Source organism: Oncorhynchus gorbuscha, linkage group LG11 (assembly GCF_021184085.1).
Source record: "Oncorhynchus gorbuscha isolate QuinsamMale2020 ecotype Even-year linkage group LG11, OgorEven_v1.0, whole genome shotgun sequence".
Lineage (NCBI taxonomy): Eukaryota > Metazoa > Chordata > Actinopteri > Salmoniformes > Salmonidae > Oncorhynchus > Oncorhynchus gorbuscha.
This window is the reverse complement of record NC_060183.1, coordinates 68,812,452-68,829,951: the sequence shown is the minus strand read 5'-3', so window position 1 is coordinate 68,829,951 and position 17,500 is coordinate 68,812,452. Positions and strand designations below refer to the sequence as shown.

At 46.4% G+C, this 17,500-nt stretch overlaps 1 protein-coding gene across 6 annotated transcripts in view; it reads left to right on the top strand.

Annotated features, from left to right (window-relative positions):
• Window positions 1-17,500, top strand: part of LOC123989313 (F-BAR domain only protein 2-like) — a 108,780-nt gene that overhangs the window by 30,006 nt on the left and 61,274 nt on the right. For all 6 annotated transcript variants that reach the window (XR_006830551.1, XR_006830550.1, XM_046290241.1 and 3 more), the window contains exons 2-6: window positions 6,735-6,826; window positions 12,355-12,429; window positions 12,572-12,713; window positions 13,572-13,724; window positions 14,826-14,930. Coding sequence is in view for 4 of the 6 variants with exons in the window: in XM_046290241.1 (XP_046146197.1) it covers window positions 6,735-6,826; window positions 12,355-12,429; window positions 12,572-12,713; window positions 13,572-13,724; window positions 14,826-14,930 (567 nt within the window). In the remaining 2 variants the exon portion in view is untranslated. The remainder of the gene's footprint in view (window positions 1-6,734; window positions 6,827-12,354; window positions 12,430-12,571; window positions 12,714-13,571; window positions 13,725-14,825; window positions 14,931-17,500) is intronic.

Below are 17,500 nucleotides of genomic sequence, written 5' to 3'. Positions count from 1 at the left end.
TCTCTGGCTCTGGCTCTCTCTCTCTCTCTCTCTGGCTCTCTCTCTCTGGCTCTCTCTCTCTCTGGCTCTCTCTCTCTCTCTCTCTCTGGCTCTCTCTCTCTCTCTGGCTCTCTCTCTCTCTCTGGCTCTCTCTCTCTCTGGCTCTCTCTGGCTCTCTGGCTCTCTCTGGCTCTCTGGCTCTCTCTCTCTCTCTCTCTGGCTCTCTCTCTCTCTCTCTCTCTCTCTCTCTGGCTCTCTCTCTCTCTCTCTCTGGCTCTCTCTCTCTCTCTCTCTCTCTCTCTGGCTCTCTCTCTCTCTCTGGCTCTCTCTCTCTCTCTGGCTCTCTCTCTCTCTGGCTCTCTGGCTCTCTCTCTCTCTCTGGCTCTCTCTCTCTCTCTCTCTCTCTCTCTCTCTCTGGCTCTCTCTCTCTCTCTGGCTCTCTCTCTCTCTCTGGCTCTCTCTCTCTCTCTCTGGCTCTCTCTCTCTCTCTCTGGCTCTCTCTCTCTCTCTGGCTCTCTCTCTCTCTCTGGCTCTCTCTCTCTCTCTCTCTGGCTCTCTGGCTCTCTCTCTCTGGCTCTCTCTCTCTGGCTCTCTCTCTCTCTGGCTCTCTCTCTCTCTCTGGCTCTCTCTGGCTCTCTGGCTCTCTGGCTCTCTCTCTCTCTGTCTGGCTCTCTCTCTCTCTCTCTCTCTGGCTCTCTGTCTGTCTGGCTCTCTCTGTCTGGCTCTCTCTCTCTGGCTCTCTGGCTCTGGCTCTCTCTGGCTCTCTGGCTCTCTCTCTCTGGCTCTCTCTCTCTCTGGCTCTCTCTCTCTCTGGCTCTCTCTCTCTCTGGCTCTCTCTCTCTGTCTCTCTCTCTCTCTGTCTGGCTCTCTCTCTCTCTCTCTGGCTCTCTCTCTCTCTCTGTCTGGCTCTCTCTCTCTCTGTCTGGCTCTCTCTCTGTCTGGCTCTCTCTCTCTCTCTGTCTGGCTCTCTCTCTCTCTCTCTCTCTGGCTCTGGCTCTCTCTCTCTGTCTGGCTCTCTCTCTCTGTCTGGCTCTCTCTCTCTCTGGCTCTCTCTCTCTCTGTCTGGCTCTCTCTCTCTCTCTGTCTGGCTCTCTCTCTCTCTGTCTGGCTCTCTCTCTCTCTGTCTGGCTCTCTCTCTCTCTGTCTGGCTCTCTCTGTCTGGCTCTCTCTCTGGCTCTCTCTGTCTGGCTCTCTGTCTGGCTCTCTCTCTCTCTGTCTGGCTCTCTCTGGCTCTCTCTCTCTCTGGCTCTCTCTCTCTCTGTCTGGCTCTCTCTCTCTCTGTCTCTCTCTCTGGCTCTCTCTCTGGCTCTGTCTGGCTCTCTCTCTCTGTCTGGCTCTCTCTCTCTCTGTCTGGCTCTCTCTCTCTGTCTGGCTCTCTCTCTCTCTGTCTGGCTCTCTCTGTCTGGCTCTCTCTGTCTGGCTCTCTCTGTCTGGCTCTCTCTGTCTGGCTCTCTCTCTCTCTCTCTGTCTGGCTCTCTCTCTCTCTCTGTCTGGCTCTGGCTCTCTCTGTCTGGCTCTCTCTCTCTGTCTGGCTCTGGCTCTCTCTCTCTGGCTCGCTCTCTCTGGCTCGCTCTCTCTCTGGCTCGCTCTCTCTGGCTCGCTCTCTCTGGCTCGCTCTCTCTCTGGCTCGCTCTCTCTCTGGCTCGCTCTCTCTGGCTCGCTCTCTCTCTGGCTCGCTCTCTCTCTGGCTCGCTCTCTCTCTGGCTCGCTCTCTCTCTGGCTCGCTCTCTCTCTGGCTCGCTCTCTCTCTGGCTCGCTCTCTCTGGCTCGCTCTCTCTCTGGCTCGCTCTCTCTCTGGCTCGCTCTCTCTCTGGCTCGCTCTCTCTCTGGCTCTGGCTCGCTCTCTCTCTGGCTCGCTCTCTCTCTGGCTCGCTCTCTCTCTGGCTCGCTCTCTCTCTCTGGCTCGCTCTCTCTCTCTCTCTGGCTCGCTCTCTCTCTGGCTCGCTCTCTCTGGCTCGCTCTCTCTCTGGCTCGCTCTCTCTGGCTCGCTCTCTCTCTGCTCGCTCTGGCTCGCTCTCTCTCTCTGGCTCGCTCTCTCTCTGGCTCGCTCTCTCTCTCTCTCTGGCTCGCTCTCTCTCTCTCTGGCTCGCTCTCTCTCTGGCTCGCTCTCTCTCTGGCTCGCTCTCTCTCTCTCTCTGGCTCGCTCTCTCTCTCTCTGGCTCGCTCTCTCTCTGGCTCGCTCTCTCTCTGGCTCGCTCTGGCTCGCTCTCTCTCTCTCTGGCTCGCTCTGGCTCGCTCTGGCTCGCTCTCTGGCTCGCTCTGGCTCGCTCTGGCTCTCTCTGGCTCGCTCTCTCTCTCTCTGGCTCTGGCTCTCTCTCTCTCTCTCTGGCTCTCTCTCTCTCTGGCTCGCTCTCTCTCTCTCTCTGGCTCGCTCTCTCTCTCTCTCTCGCTCTCTCTCTCTGGCTCTCTCTCTCTCTGGCTCTCTCTCTCTCTGGCTCTCTCTCTCTCTCTCTGGCTCTCTCTCTCTCTCTCTCTCTGGCTCGCTCTCTCTCTCTCTCTGGCTCGCTCTCTCTCTCTCTGGCTCTCTCTCTCTCTCTCTCTCGCTCTCTCTCTCTCTCTCTCTCTCTGGCTCTCTCTCTCTCTCTCTCTCTCTCTCTCTCTGGCTCTCTCTCTCTCTGGCTCTCTCTCTCTCTGGCTCTCTCTCTCTCTGGCTCTCTCTCTCTCTCTCTCTCTCTCTCTGGCTCTCTCTCTCTCTGGCTCTCTCTCTCTCTGGCTCTCTCTGGCTCTCTCTCTCTCTCTCTCTCTCTGGCTCTCTCTCTCTCTCTCTCTCTCTGGCTCTCTCTCTCTCTCTCTCTCTCTGGCGCTCTCTGGCTCTCTCTCTCTCTGGCTCGCTGGCTCTCTCTCTGGCTCTCTGGCTCTCTCTCTGGCTCTCTGGCTCTCTCTCTCTCTGGCTCGCTGGCTCTCTCTCTGGCTCTCTGGCTCTCTCTCTCTCTCTCTCTGGCTCTCTCTCGTTTTCTCTCTCTGGCTCTCTCTCGTTTTCTCTCTCTCAGCTCTGTTCTTGGGAAGATTTGAGCTCTTTCAATTGGACATTGTGAGCATCTCTCGTCTCACTCCACAGAGGCATGGATTGATATGCGTGCCCAACCCCTCCACATGTTATCTCTCACTGGGGTGGAGGGCACTGCATTCTTAAACAGGCCACTCACTGCCAGGCCAAGAGTAATGACTGAGTGTTCTTGAATTTCACAATGTGTGGTTAGAATATTAATCACTTGGTCAATGAATCTCCAAAGGGTGCATTTCAAGTCAAGAGCCATGTGGCACTTCTAGTACCACTCACTTCTTTATACTGTTCCTTTTTCAACTCTGAGTAGTGATATAACACAGCATGGTTGGTTTTCAGACTCAAAACCACGAAAGCTGTTGCCTTGTATAGAATGTGTATCTGTTCTTCACAAGTTGCTATGGGGCATTGTACTGGTGGGGTGGAAAAAGCCACAACGCCCAGACCTGTTTCCTGCCTTTTTTATTTATTTATTTGTATTGAATTTATTTTATATTGCTGCATTCCAAAAGCACCGAATATTAGCCCTTCCTGTTTGGAGTTGTATTTTGTCTCAGACTCTCTGTCTCTATTCCTCTGTCTGTTTCTCTCACTCTGTCTCTCACTCTCTGCAGCTTCCCTGGTATCTAGTTATTGCAGTCAGTGACTGAGGTCTGTGACAGCCATGGTCTGTACAGTAGTTAGCAGACGGGACAGAATTTGCAGCTGTTAGCCTAGGATAGCCTATGTGATGCATGCTGTGTGAGTCATGTGCTAAAGCTAATGTCACACTATTGATTATAGCCACAGAGCTGAGGCGTAGGTTGTGTCTGAAATAGAACCCTATTCCCTATAGTGCAATACTTTTTAGCAGAGCACTGTGCGGCCCTGGTCAAAAGTAGTGCACTATATAGGGAATAGAGTGCCATTTGGTATTTTTAATTTCGACACAGTCTGGACTGTTTTCTAAATAACCACACTCTGTAATAGGAAGTCTATTCTATACCATTACTGTTCTGTCTGGCTTCAGGAAATGACTTCTCTGCTTTTCCTCTTTCTCTATTTTTTTCTTTGCCCTGCAAATATCTATCGTCATTTGCACCAGGCTGTAGGTTCGTTTGGCGTGACCCTCCCCTGACCTCTTGGATGAACCCATGTGTTAAATGAGCACAGCGGGGTGTGATGTTGTATGGTACTGATACAAATTGCTGAGTGTGGAAGCGACCAGGAAGTGGCTGTGTGGCAGTCACGGGTTGGTTCAGTTGACATGGTGAACCACAGCGTCCTGCCAGGGTCCCTTTATTCATCCCCTTGCTATTGTGTATCAAAGCTACTTTTGTAGCAGTCAGTCATTTGTACTGAAGTTATCATAGTACAGTAATACATTGATTGTGTTTCATAGTACAGTAATAACTATGGATTGTGTTTCATAGTACAGTAATAACTATGGATTGTGTAACTTATTCATGTAAGAGGAACATTTGGTATTTGTTGGCTTGTGATCTTGTGATTTCCAGGGCCACATGCTAAAGAGGAAGTCAAAGGTTGAGTAGTTGTGGAATTAGTTTCCTGAGTTTCCCTTGAGTAGGCCTGATAAACCTGATTGGAACCAGGTCAGTTACTATGCGCTTGCTCATTTCTTCCCCCTGTTGGACATACCTAGGCTCTGCCACAGGGCAGCCCTTTGCTGCTGGAGGAAGTAGCCTCTAGGTATCAGCATGCTTCAGTTGGGCTGGAACTTGGCTAGGCCAACCAAACGAGTGTGCTCGTATACACCCTTAAAATACCTTTGCTTGAAAAACGAGAATAGTACTGTTTGTCCATTTTGAGATGCTGTAGCCAGTATACATTTCCTCAAAATAATCAGAATGAATCAAATATAACAAGAAATCTGTCATTAATTTTGGCGTTTTTACAGATGAGATCTTAGGCATGCAATTTTACATCTAAGATTTGGTGCAGTATTTCTCAATGACAAAACTGTGCATAAAAACAAATGAGGCTTGTGTGTCCGGACAGCAGAAGTCTAAAACAAACAAATGAGGCTTGTGTGTCTGGACAGCAGAAGTCTAAATCAAACAAATGAGGCTTGTGTGTCTGGACAGCAGAAGTCTAAATCAAACAAATCAAACAAATGAGGCTTGTGTGTCTGGACAGCAGAAGTCTAAATCAAACAAATGAGGCTTGTGTGTCTGGACAGCAGAAGTCTAAATCAAACAAATGAGGCTTGTGTGTCTGGACAGCAGAAGTCTAAATCAAACAAATGAGGCTTGTGTGTCTGGACAGCAGAAGTCTAAATCAAACAAATGAGGCTTGTGTGTCTGGACAGCAGTCTAAATCAAGTCTAAAACAAACAAATGAGGCTTGTGTGTCTGGACAAATGAGGCTTGTGTGTCCGGACAGAAGTCTAAATCAAACAAATGAGGCTTGTGTGTCCGGACAGAAACAACAAACAAAACGTCCGGACAGCAGAAACAACAAAAAATGTCAAAATCATCATAATATATGCAAAAATTCTTCTGAACTGTTTCTGGTGGGAAGCATGCGGACGCCTAAACTGATCTTAAGTCAGTTTTGTGTTTCACCTCATAATGTGTAGGAGTCAGATCAGGCCACTGTAAGGTATTCCTCAAACAACCTTTGAACTTCCCTAACGCGTAGCCTACGATTCAAACAGAGAGCCTGAGTACCAGTCTGTTTAGCTATCATTCCACTCCTGTCATATTAAACAACTTTGGCATGACAAGGAGTGGAATGTGTGCTAAAGAGACTGGTACAGAAAAGCTGCTGTTCGTATTGTGGTTTGGTAAAGTTTGTGTATTTTGGCTCTGAAGTATGTTGTCTCAGTGAAGTTAATATTTCTAAGGAAGGAGGTGAAGAGTAACAATCTAGTCTCAGTTTCTGTAGAACTAGGACAAGGAGGAATGTGGAACTCAACACGAGATAAGCTCAACAGTTGAAGAGAAGCAACCTCTGGGAAGGGACCAGAGGACTTAGGCAGGCTTGACAATACCAGTAATAGGAACAGACTTGAGTTCCTGCCTAGCAACAGAGAACAAATGTTTATCTTGGACATGCAAGGAGGTGACTGCCTAGTCAGAAGGTATAGATATGTGCTTGTATGTTGTGCTTGCAGCTGAGGCACCCAGTGGGTTGAATAACCTTGGTTTGGGGTTTTTACTTAGGTACTGAACAAACAAACACTAGCCAAACTTCAGACAGTTTTACACATGTCCATGGCATATGAATTATTGAGTGGTGGGTGGTGTATGCATTTTGTTATACCCACTGTTGCAACTGGACACCAATCCAGAGTAGTGATGGTTACTGCTACACAAACACACAGAATAGTGGTCTATAGTCAGTACTGTCACAATCTACACAGTCTCTGACTGTTGAGGACCCATCTTCAACCTGCTCCATTAACGTTATTCAGGACATTCTGAGTTGTATAGGGATTGTAGAACCGTTCCAGGGAGCATAGAACCATATAGAGGCCGTTTAAACTGTTTTAGGGAGCATAAAACCACATAGAACCGTACATGGATTGTTAGAACCATTGTAGGGACCATAGAAACATATAGGCAGCATTGTAGAACCTAAACACTATGGCCAGGATGACTATGGTGGACCAGTCGAGGCTGTTGGCGATGAGGACCTTGAGGAGGCTCATAGTGGAGAAGGCCAGGGCAGTAAAGCATGAAGGAAACACTTTCATCCTTGACCGGTTTTTCAGTTTACTAGGCTAATCATCTCTTCTTTTTTCCCCCAGGGTGAAAAAAACAATGGATTTGATGTTCTCTACCACAACATGAAGCATGGTCAAATCTCCTCCAAGGAACTTACGGAGTTCATCAGAGAAAGGTAAGTTGTTGGTAGCCTGGTTCTGGATCAGTTTGTGCTGTGTCATGTGCTAACTATTATGTTTGTAACCAGGCTATGCCATTTGGTGTTTCCTTAGTTAAACCTCCGCTCACCCTTGTTTTGAGGGTTCTGTTTAACCCAATGCTGTTCTCATCATAGAGATGAATCCGAGACTTACTTAAAAATGTACTCAACACCAATTTTTCTGGTTAACCTAAAAGTTGACCGTCCATTAAAGGTCATGCACAGTCAAATTGGGTCAGGTGTGGAGGATGCCAGCTGATGGTACAATCGATAAAGTGACAAATGCTGGCTCATTGGTAAAGCCCAATGTGAAAATGCCTTCCCCTTCTGTCAAAATAATGAGTTCAGGGGGAGCATTCTATTGGCCGAATGAGCCACATCACCCGTCCATAAATGTGCACACATTAGGGCTGGGCAGTATCCAGATTTTCATATTGTCATAACGTCCTTCACCCATCCCGGGATTTACAGTATTACCGGCTTAGTACACAAGGGGGGGCCAAACAAATCCTGACTAGTCTCCCGGTCCCAGCCGCATAAAAACATCCCCGCAGCATGGTGCTGCCACCACCACACTTCACAGTAGGGATGGTATTGGCCAGGTGAAGACCAGTGCCTGGTTTCCTCCAGTCGTGACCCTTGACATTCAGGCCAAAGAGTTCAATCTTGGTTTCATCAGACCAGAGAATCTTGTTTCTCATGGTCTGAGAGTACTTTTAGGTACCTTTTGGCAAACTCCAAGCGGGCTGTCATGTGCCTTTTACTGTGGAGTGGCTTCCGTCTGGCCACTGAACCATAAAGGTCTGATTGGTAGAGTGCTGCAGAGATTGTTGTCCTTCTGGATGATTCTCCCATCTACACAGAGGAACTCTGGACCTCTGTCTGAGTGACCGTCGGGTTGTTGGTCACCTCCCTGATCAAGGCCCTTCTCCCCCGATTGCTCAGTGTGGCTGAGTGGCCAGCGCTAGGAAGAGTCTTGGTGGTTCCAGACTTCCATTTAGGAATGATGGAGTTAACTTTGTCCTTAGGGACTTCAATGCTGCATAAATGTTTTGGTAACCTTTGACACAAACCTGTCTTTGGAGCTCTATGGAGAATTCCTTTGACCTCATGGCTTGGTTTTTGCCGTGACATGCATTGTCAACTGTGGGACCTTATATAGACAGGTGTGTTGCTTTCCAAATCATGTCCAATCAATTGAATTTACCACAGGTGGACTCCTATCAAGTTTTAGAAACATCTCAAGGATGATCAATGGAAACAGGATGCACCTGAGCTCATAGCAAAGGGTGTGAATACTTATGTTAGTAAGGTATTTCTGTTTTATTTTTAATACATTTGCAAACATTTCTACACTTTTTTTTGCTTTGTCTTTATGGGGTTTTGAATGTAGATTGAGGCATTTTTTAAATGTTATTTCACAATTTTAGAGTAAGGTTGTAATGTAGCTAATGTGGAAAATGTGAAGGTCTGAATACTTTCCAAATTCACTCCACAGTATAAAGGAATCCTTATTTGCCTACCAATCAATGGTCTCCCACGGCATAGGGGTTGGCTCACTGTCTTCCATGCCGTTAAGTGTTGCCAATTTAGTCACTTTGTCGCTATATTAAGAACGTTTTCAGACCGCTCCAGTGACTTTTATTGTTAAGTCTATTGACAAATTCTACTTTTCAGGCTCTGCCTTTGGGGAGTTTTGCCACCTAAAGTTTCTGTGGTTTTAATAGCATTTAGCAACTTTTCCCACTCAATTCTGCTGCAAATGAGTGGGAGAAGTCACAGCAACGGCGCACACACAGGCAGAGAAGCACAAGGGGAGGGGTGTGAGGCGGAAGAGGGGGCGAAGATGCTATATATCTCTCTGTGTTATGTGTTTGAGGATACAGTATCTGTTCTGTAACTGATTGATTGATCTGTTTTGCTCTTCTCAGCTGTATAACTTAGCAAGCTAGTTACAGTAGCACTCACAGCTATAATTGAAGATAGCTAAGCTAACTAGCACTCCCAGAACACCCACATTTGAAGACAGGAAGGCTACATCCAGACATAGTATGTGCTTATCAAATCACCAGTTGGCAACCCATCCCCTATGGGATTAATTAACACATAACAAACATTACAATAATTCACTATGATAATTGAGTGTTAAAATTCTGAATCATGATGTTAAATTTGATACATTTGTCGATCTCTTTTTTTAATGATAAAAAAACAACTTTATTTAACTAGGCAAGTCAGTTAAGAACAAATTCGTATTTACAATGACTGCCTACCAAGAGACAAAAGGCCTCCTGCGGGGATGGGGGCTCTCCAGCCATAGACCGGGAATCAGGTTCATGCTGAACGACCTACAAGTAAACACAGGAGTATGTGACGGGGCAATTATGAGCGTGTCAGAGGTCATTCTAATATTGTTTTTCACTCTGGTTGCACATTTAACATGCTGATAGAAATGAGGTAAAACTGATGAGTTTCCCTGCATTAAAGTCCCCGGCCACTAGGAGCGCCCCCTCTGGATGAACGTTTTCCTGTTTGCTTATGGCGGAATACAGCTCATTGAGTGCGGTCTTAGTGCCAGCGTCTGCGGTGGTACAAAAAATATAGATGTAAACTCTCTTGGTAAATAGTGCGGTCTACAGCTTATTATGAGATACACTACCTCAGGCGAGGTAAAACCTTGAGACTTCCTTAGATTTCGTGCACCAGCTGTTTACAAATATGCATAAGCCACCGCCCCTTGTCTTACTAGAGGCCACTGTTCTAGCCTGCCGAAAAATCTTAAAACCAGCCAGCTGTATGTTAATCATGTCGTTGTTCAGCCACGACTCATAGAAACATAAGATACAGTTTTTAAATGTCCCGTTGGTAGGATATACGTGCTCGTAGTTCATCTGTTTTATTATCGAGTGATTGTACATTGGCTAATAGGACCGATGGTAAAAGTAGATTACCCACTCAGCGACGGATCCTTACAAGGCAACTGGACCCTCGTCCACGATATTGCTGTCTTTTCCTCCTGCAAATGATGGGGATGAGGGCTTTGTCAGGTGTCTGGAGTAAATCCTTCCCGTCCGACTAGTTGAAGAAGAATTCATCCAGTACGGGGTGAGTTATCGCTGCCCTGATATCAAGAAGCAATTTTTGGTCATAAGACACAGTGGGAGAAATATTATATACAAAATAAGTTACAAATAACACAAAAAAAACATGCACAATTGATTATGGGATCGTAAAAGGCAGCCATCTCCTTCGGTGCAATTATTATACCAGGAGCCAACAGTTTGATTAATGCAACCTAAGGAAATCCAGTCCTCTTTCAGCTCTCCTTAAAAGAGAAAATGAACTGTGGAACGAGCATGTGGTGTAGCCTACTCTCCCAGGCTTAGGCCTGATTTAGGCCACCTGCACACCTGAACACTCCATAGACTGTAAAACACCTTGGCAGTGGACTGCATACCTGTAGCCTCTCAGCCATAATAAGGAGCTTAATCATACCTCCTTTAGAATTCCTCTCACGCCTTGATGTCTTTCATTGTGTTTGAGGTCTATTTTTATAACCTCGTCTGCTCAAGGTCTCCTGTTGGAATTCAGGATGGGCTGGCCCACACAAAAATGTGCTCATCACTCAAACAGACACTGCATTTACCGCACTATGTTTTGCCACAGACTGTAAATATTAGCCTACCACACAAACAGGAAAGTTTCCACAGCTTAAGTTTGCTTTGACACTGGGTAAGCTCCTGTTAGTGGAGGCGTAGACTTGTCCTATATCGTCTTTTTTTCCAGTCTGTGGTGTAGATTGGTTATTACTGCATTGTCGGAACTAGAAGCACAAGCATTTCGCTACACTCGCATTAACATCTGCTAACCATGTGTATGTGACAAATAAAATTTCATTTGATTAGATGGGTCACAGGTAGCTTACTAGCTTACATCTCAGGGTTAGGCCTATATCGTTACTGTTCGCTGTAACTGACAATCAACTTGCACACCTACCTACCCATCAGTGGCGCAGCGGTCTAAGGCACTGCATCTCAGTGCTAGAGGCGTCACTACAGACCTGGTTCGATTCCAGGCTGTATCACAGCAGGCCGTGATTGGGAGTCCCATAGGGCAGTGCACCATTGGCACAGCATTGGCCGGGGTAGGCCATCATCGTAATCATCCAGAACGCCGCAGCCCGTCTAGTGTTCAACCTTCCCAAGTTCTCTCACGTCACCCCGCTCCTCCGCTCTCTCCACTGGCTTCCAGTTGAAGCTCGCATCCGCTACAAGACCATGGTGCTTGCCTACGGAGCTGTGAGGGGAACGGCACCTCAGTACCTCCAGGCTCTGATCAGGCCCTACACCCAAATAAGGGCACTGCGTTCATCCACCTCTGGCCTGCTCGCCTCCCTACCACTGAGGAAGTACAGTTCCCGCTCAGCTCAGTCAAAACTGTTCGCTGCTCTGGCTCCCCAATGGTGGAACAAACTCCCTCACGACGCCAGGACAGCGGAGTCAATCACCACCTTCCGGAGACACCTGAAACCCCACCTCTTTAAGGAATACCTAGGATAGGATAAAGTAATCCTTCTCACCCCCCCCCCCTTAAAATATTTAGATGCACTATTGTAAAGTGGTTGTTCCACTGGATGTCATAAGGTGAATGCACCAATTTGTAAGTCGCTCTGGATAAGAGCGTCTGCTAAATGACTTAAATGTAAATGTAAATGTAATTAATAATTTGTTCTTAACTAATTTGTCATGTTAAATAAATGTTCAATAAAATTTTTTAAATCTGAATCTGTGTTCCCATGGTTTTCTGTGTCTCTTTTGAGGAAGTCTCATACCTCAAACGTTGCGTTGTGGCTCCCTCTGGTGGCCAGAAACAGACCATGCACCTACAGTACTGTACCATGTGTTTTATATAGGCCTACTGTAACACACAGCCAATATTCGTCCTGAATACGATGGGAGGGATGGGAGGGATGGGAGGGATGGATAGGAGGGATGGATAGGAGGGATGGATAGGAGGGATGGATAGGAGGGATGGATAGGAGGGATGGGAGGGGAGGGATGGTGAGGGATGGTGAGGGAATCTCGTCTCTGTGTTTCGACACTACACTAAATGGGAGACCTTGATGAACAGAGCTCTCCACTTGGTTGGGCTTTGCTTTGACTAATAATCAGACTGACTAACACTCAAACGTTTATGTTCCAAGTGTTTGTGAGTGTTCAGTGGGTGTGGAGTTGTCTTGGGCCTTGACTTACATGTATAGTACTTGTTGTAAACACTCAATGGAACCCCTTCCAACCGGTAGATGATTTGAGGGTTTTAGTGCTGTGTTGATGGATTTATTATGGTTGACCTGATTCACTAGAGGAAAGTTGAATCATAAATGTCCCTCGTCAAAAGTAGTGTGCTATATAGAGAATAGGGTGTCATTTGGAACGCATCATGAATGAGGTTACTGATTCAATAGGTAAATTATTAAGGTAACGTTCTGTGCTTTGACCCTCTAGGGCTACCATAGAAGAGGTCTATGCCAGGTCAATGACCAAACTTGCCAAGTCAGCTGGTAACTTCTCTCAGCTCGGGTAAGACACACACACACGCTCGTGCGTCAGGTGAAAAGAGAAGTTTGTGTCCTATATCAACCCTCCCTATTTAATGATAAGACCAGTCTTCACAGAATGAATGATCTACTGATCTCCAGTTAATAAAGTCTGTGTGCTGCAGGACGTTTGCCCCGGTGTGGGATGTGTTTAAGACATCCACAGAGAAGCTGGCCAGCTGCCACCTGGAGCTGGTGAGGAAGCTACAGGAGCTTATCAAAGACGTGCAGAAGTACGTGGATGACCAGGCCAAGGCCCATAAAAAGGTGCGGAATGGAGAACCAAACACGACACCACACATCACATTGTTTCCTTATAACAAGCCCAGACCCACAAACAGCCCGGCAGGCAGAATCACACAACACAACACGCCAATTTGTTCCTGTAGGATTTACATTTGAGTCATTTAGCAGATCCTCTTATCCAGAGCGACTTACAAGAGCCATTAGGGTTAAGTACCTCGCTCAATGGCACATCGACAGATTTTTCACCGTCAGCTCGGGGATACGAACCAGCGTCATTTCGGTTACTGGCCAAACACTTTTAACCACTAGGTTACCTGCTTCATCAACTAGTCTGTCCTTGCTGGTGTCTGTGCTCTGCCTGTGTAGGCTGCTGCTAATGATAACCTATATTTACCCTCTGGAGCTGAATAAAGTAGACTTCTTTCAGTCACTGCCATGGGGAAGGGTTTCTGTAGAGTGATTCTACTGATGGATTCTGGAGAGAATGTGTGTGTTCTCTATCCTGCCTGCAGTAACCAGCGGAGCCTCACCTCCTATGGCATGTATGTGTCAGCAGGTCTAACTAACCAAACACTACCTGTGAATTAGCAGAATTGGGTTTGAGCTTTCAGCATAACAAAAAGGCTTACACACACACACACACACACACACACACACACACACACACACACACACACACACACACACACACACACACACACACACACACACACACACAGACACAGAATGTCAAGTTGCCATTTTAGCTAAGCTACTTTCTACCATTTATAATGATCTTTGCTTCCATTTTTAGTGGTTTCAATCATGGGCTTTTCATACAAGGACAGTAAAATGAATGTGTTTGTTTCAATGGTTGCTGTCTTCCTCTTTCCTACTCAGACCAAGGAGGAGGTGGCGTCCACGCTGGAATCAGTCCAGACCATACAGACCACCGGAGTAGCCTTACAGAAGTCCAAGGAGAACTACAACGCCAAAACTGTGGAGCAGGAGAGACTCCGCAAGGAGGGAGCAACACAGAGAGATGTGGACAAGGTACTCTACACTAGACTAAACTACACTAGGAGAAGGTACTGTACACAAGACTAAACTACACTAGGAGAGAGCAACACAGAGAGATGTGGACAAGGTACTGTACACTAGACTAAACTACACTAGGAGAAGGTACTGTACACTAGACTAAACTACACTAGGAGAAGGTACTGTACACTAGACTAAACTACACTAGGAGAGAGCAACACAGAGAGATGTGGACAAGGTACTGTACACTAGACTAAACTACACTAGGAGAAGGTACTATACACTAGACTAAACTACACTAGGAGAAGGTACTGTACACTAGACTAAACTACACTAGGAGAGAGCAACACAGAGAGATGTGGACAAGGTACTGTACACTAGACTAAACTACACTAGGAGAAGGTACTATACACTAGACTAAACTACACTAGGAGAGAGCAACACAGAGAGATGTGGACAAGGTACTGTACACTACACTAAACTACACTAGGAGAGAGCAACACAGAGAGATGTGGACAATGTACTGTACACTAGACTAAACTACACTAGGAGAAGGTACTGTACACTAGACTAAACTACACTAGGAGAAGGTACTGTACACTAGACTAAACTACACTAGGAGAGAGCAACACAGAGAGATGTGGACAAGGTACTGTACACTAGACTAAACTACACTAGGAGAGAGCAACACAGAGAGATGTGGACAAGGTACTGTACACTAGACTAGACTAGACTAAACTACACTAGGAGAAGGTACTGTACACTAGACTAAACTACACTAGGAGAAGGTACTGTACACTAGACTAAACTACACTAGGAGAGAGCAACACAGAGAGATATGAGGTGGGAGATCACAGGTACAGCTGTAGATGACCTATCACTATCCCGTTCTCTGTATCTCCATATCTTATCACCGGTCTGTCATTACGTAGATGAGTAGTAGTACTTCATGCCAGAATAAATGTATATTTTTTTCCTCGATCTGTTTCTGAATCACATGTGTGTCTGCTCGGGTGAGATCTGGTGCTCCATAGAGGACTGTGTGACTGAGGCTGATGGTGACATGTGAAAACAGATGGCTTTTTCCTGTTGTCTGTCTGTCTCTGATCTCTGCAGGCTGGAGTGAAGGCCAAGAAAGCCACGGAAACCTACAAGGGCTTTGTGGAAAAATATGCCACAGCCAAGTCCGAGTTTGAACAGAAGATGGCTGAAACTGCACAGGTGTGGGTTTGTATTCCATCCACTTTCTAGTTCCACAGGACAATGTGTTTCTGTGTTGGTATTCCATCCACTTTCTAGTTCCACAGGACAATGTGTTTCTGTGTTGGTATTCCATCCACTTTCTAGTTCCACAGGACAATGTGTTTCTGTGTTGGTATTCCATCCACTTTCTAGTTCCACAGGACAATGTGTTTCTGTGTTGGTATTCCATCCACTTTCTAGTTCCACAGGACAATGTGTTTCTGTGTTGGTATTCCATCCACTTTCTAGTTCCACAGGACAATGTGTTTCTGTGTTGGTATTCCATCCACTTTCTAGTTCCACAGGACAATGTGTTTCTGTGTTGGTATTCCATCCACTTTCTAGTTCCACAGGACAATGTGTTTCTGTGTTGGTATTCCATCCACTTTCTAGTTCCACAGGACAATGTGTTTCTGTGTTGGTATTCCATCCACTTTCTAGTTCCACAGGACAATGTGTTTCTGTGTTGGTATTCCATCCACTTTCTAGTTCCACAGGACAATGTGTTTCTGTGTTGGTATTCCATCCACTTTCTAGTTCCACAGGACAATGTGTTTCTGTGTTGGTATTATACTCTAGCTTTGTGTGCATGTTTTAAGGCTCGTGTGTGTTTACCGCTCAGTATTCCAAGCTGTGTGTGTTTACCGCTCAGTATTCCATGCTGTGTGTGTTTACCGCTCAGTATTCCAAGCTGTGTGTGTTTACCGCTCAGTATTCCATGCTGTGTGTGTTTACCGCTCAGTATTCCATGCTGTGTGTGTTTACCGCTCAGTATTCCAAGCTGTGTGTGTTTGCTCAGTATTCCATGCTGTGTGTTTTACCGCTCAGTATTCCATGCTGTGTGTGTTTACCGCTCAGTATTCCATGCTGTGTGTGTTTACCGCTCAGTATTCCATGCTGTGTGTGTTTACCGCTCAGTATTCCAAGCTGTGTGTGTTTACCGCTCAGTATTCCATGCTGTGTGTGTTTACCGCTCAGTATTCCATGCTGTGTGTGTTTACCGCTCAGTATTCCATGCTGTGTGTGTTTACCGCTCAGTATTCCATGTTGTGTGTGTTTACCGCTCAGTATTCCATGTTGTGTGTGTTTACCGCTCAGTATTCCATGTTGTGTGTGTTTACCGCTCAGTATTCCATGCTGTGTGTGTTTACCGCTCAGTATTCCATGCTGTGTGTGTTTACCGCTCAGTATTCCATGCTGTGTGTGTTTACCGCTCAGTATTCCAAGCTGTGTGTGTTTACCGCTCAGTATTCCATGCTGTGTGTGTTTACCGCTCAGTATTCCATGCTGTGTGTGTTTACCGCTCAGTATTCCATGCTGTGTGTGTTTACCGCTCAGTATTCCATGCTGTGTGTGTTTACCGCTCAGTATTCCATGCTGTGTGTGTTTACCGCTCAGTATTCCATGCTGTGTGTGTTTACCGCTCAGTATTCCATGCTGTGTGTGTTTACCGCTCAGTATTCCATGCTGTGTGTGTTTACCGCTCAGTATTCCATGCTGTGTGTGTTTACCGCTCAGTATTCCATGCTGTGTGTGTTTACCGCTCAGTATTCCATGCTGTGTGTGTTTACCGCTCAGTATTCCATGCTGTGTGTGTTTACCGCTCAGTATTCCATGCTGTGTGTGTTTACCGCTCAGTATTCCATGCTGTGTGTGTTTACCGCTCAGTATTCCATGCTGTGTGTGTTTACCGCTCAGTATTCCATGCTGTGTGTGTTTACCGCTCAGTATTCCATGCTGTGTGTGTTTACCGCTCAGTATTCCATGCTGTGTGTGTTTACCGCTCAGTATTCCATGCTGTGTGTGTTTACCGCTCAGTATTCCATGCTGTGTGTGTTTACCGCTCAGTATTCCATGCTGTGTGTGTTTACCGCTCAGTATTCCATGCTGTGTGTGTTTACCGCTCAGTATTCCATGCTGTGTGTGTTTACCGCTCAGTATTCCATGCTGTGTGTGTTTACCGCTCAGTATTCCATGCTGTGTGTGTTTACCGCTCAGTATTCCATGCTGTGTGTGTTTACCGCTCAGTATTCCATGCTGTGTGTGTTTACCGCTCAGTATTCCATGCTGTGTGTGTTTACCGCTCAGTATTCCATGCTGTGTGTGTTTACCGCTCAGTATTCCATGCTGTGTGTGTTTACCGCTCAGTATTCCATGCTGTGTGTGTTCTGTGCTCGGCATCGTCTCAGCTTGTGTTATTTCCTCACCAACGGAATCATTGTGGAAAACTCTGATTGGAACCATCTGAATGACTGATTAGATAAACTCTAAATGCAAATCAGACAACAGAATTTGACCGTTCGTATCCTGCACTTTAGTGAGCCACACGGACAAACTGGTTTGAGTTAGGACAGATTTTCTGTTTTCCCCCAGAGGCAACAGCAATCTATGGCTCCTCTCAAATTCAGCATGTGAACATGAGTTCTAAACATGGCACGGGTGCACGTGTCTTCTGTGAAATCACTTGTGTGTGTTTCGAGTTTGTGTATTGGCCTGGCGGTTGGCCTGGCGGTTGGCCTGGCGGTTGGCCTGGCGGTTGGCCTGGCGGT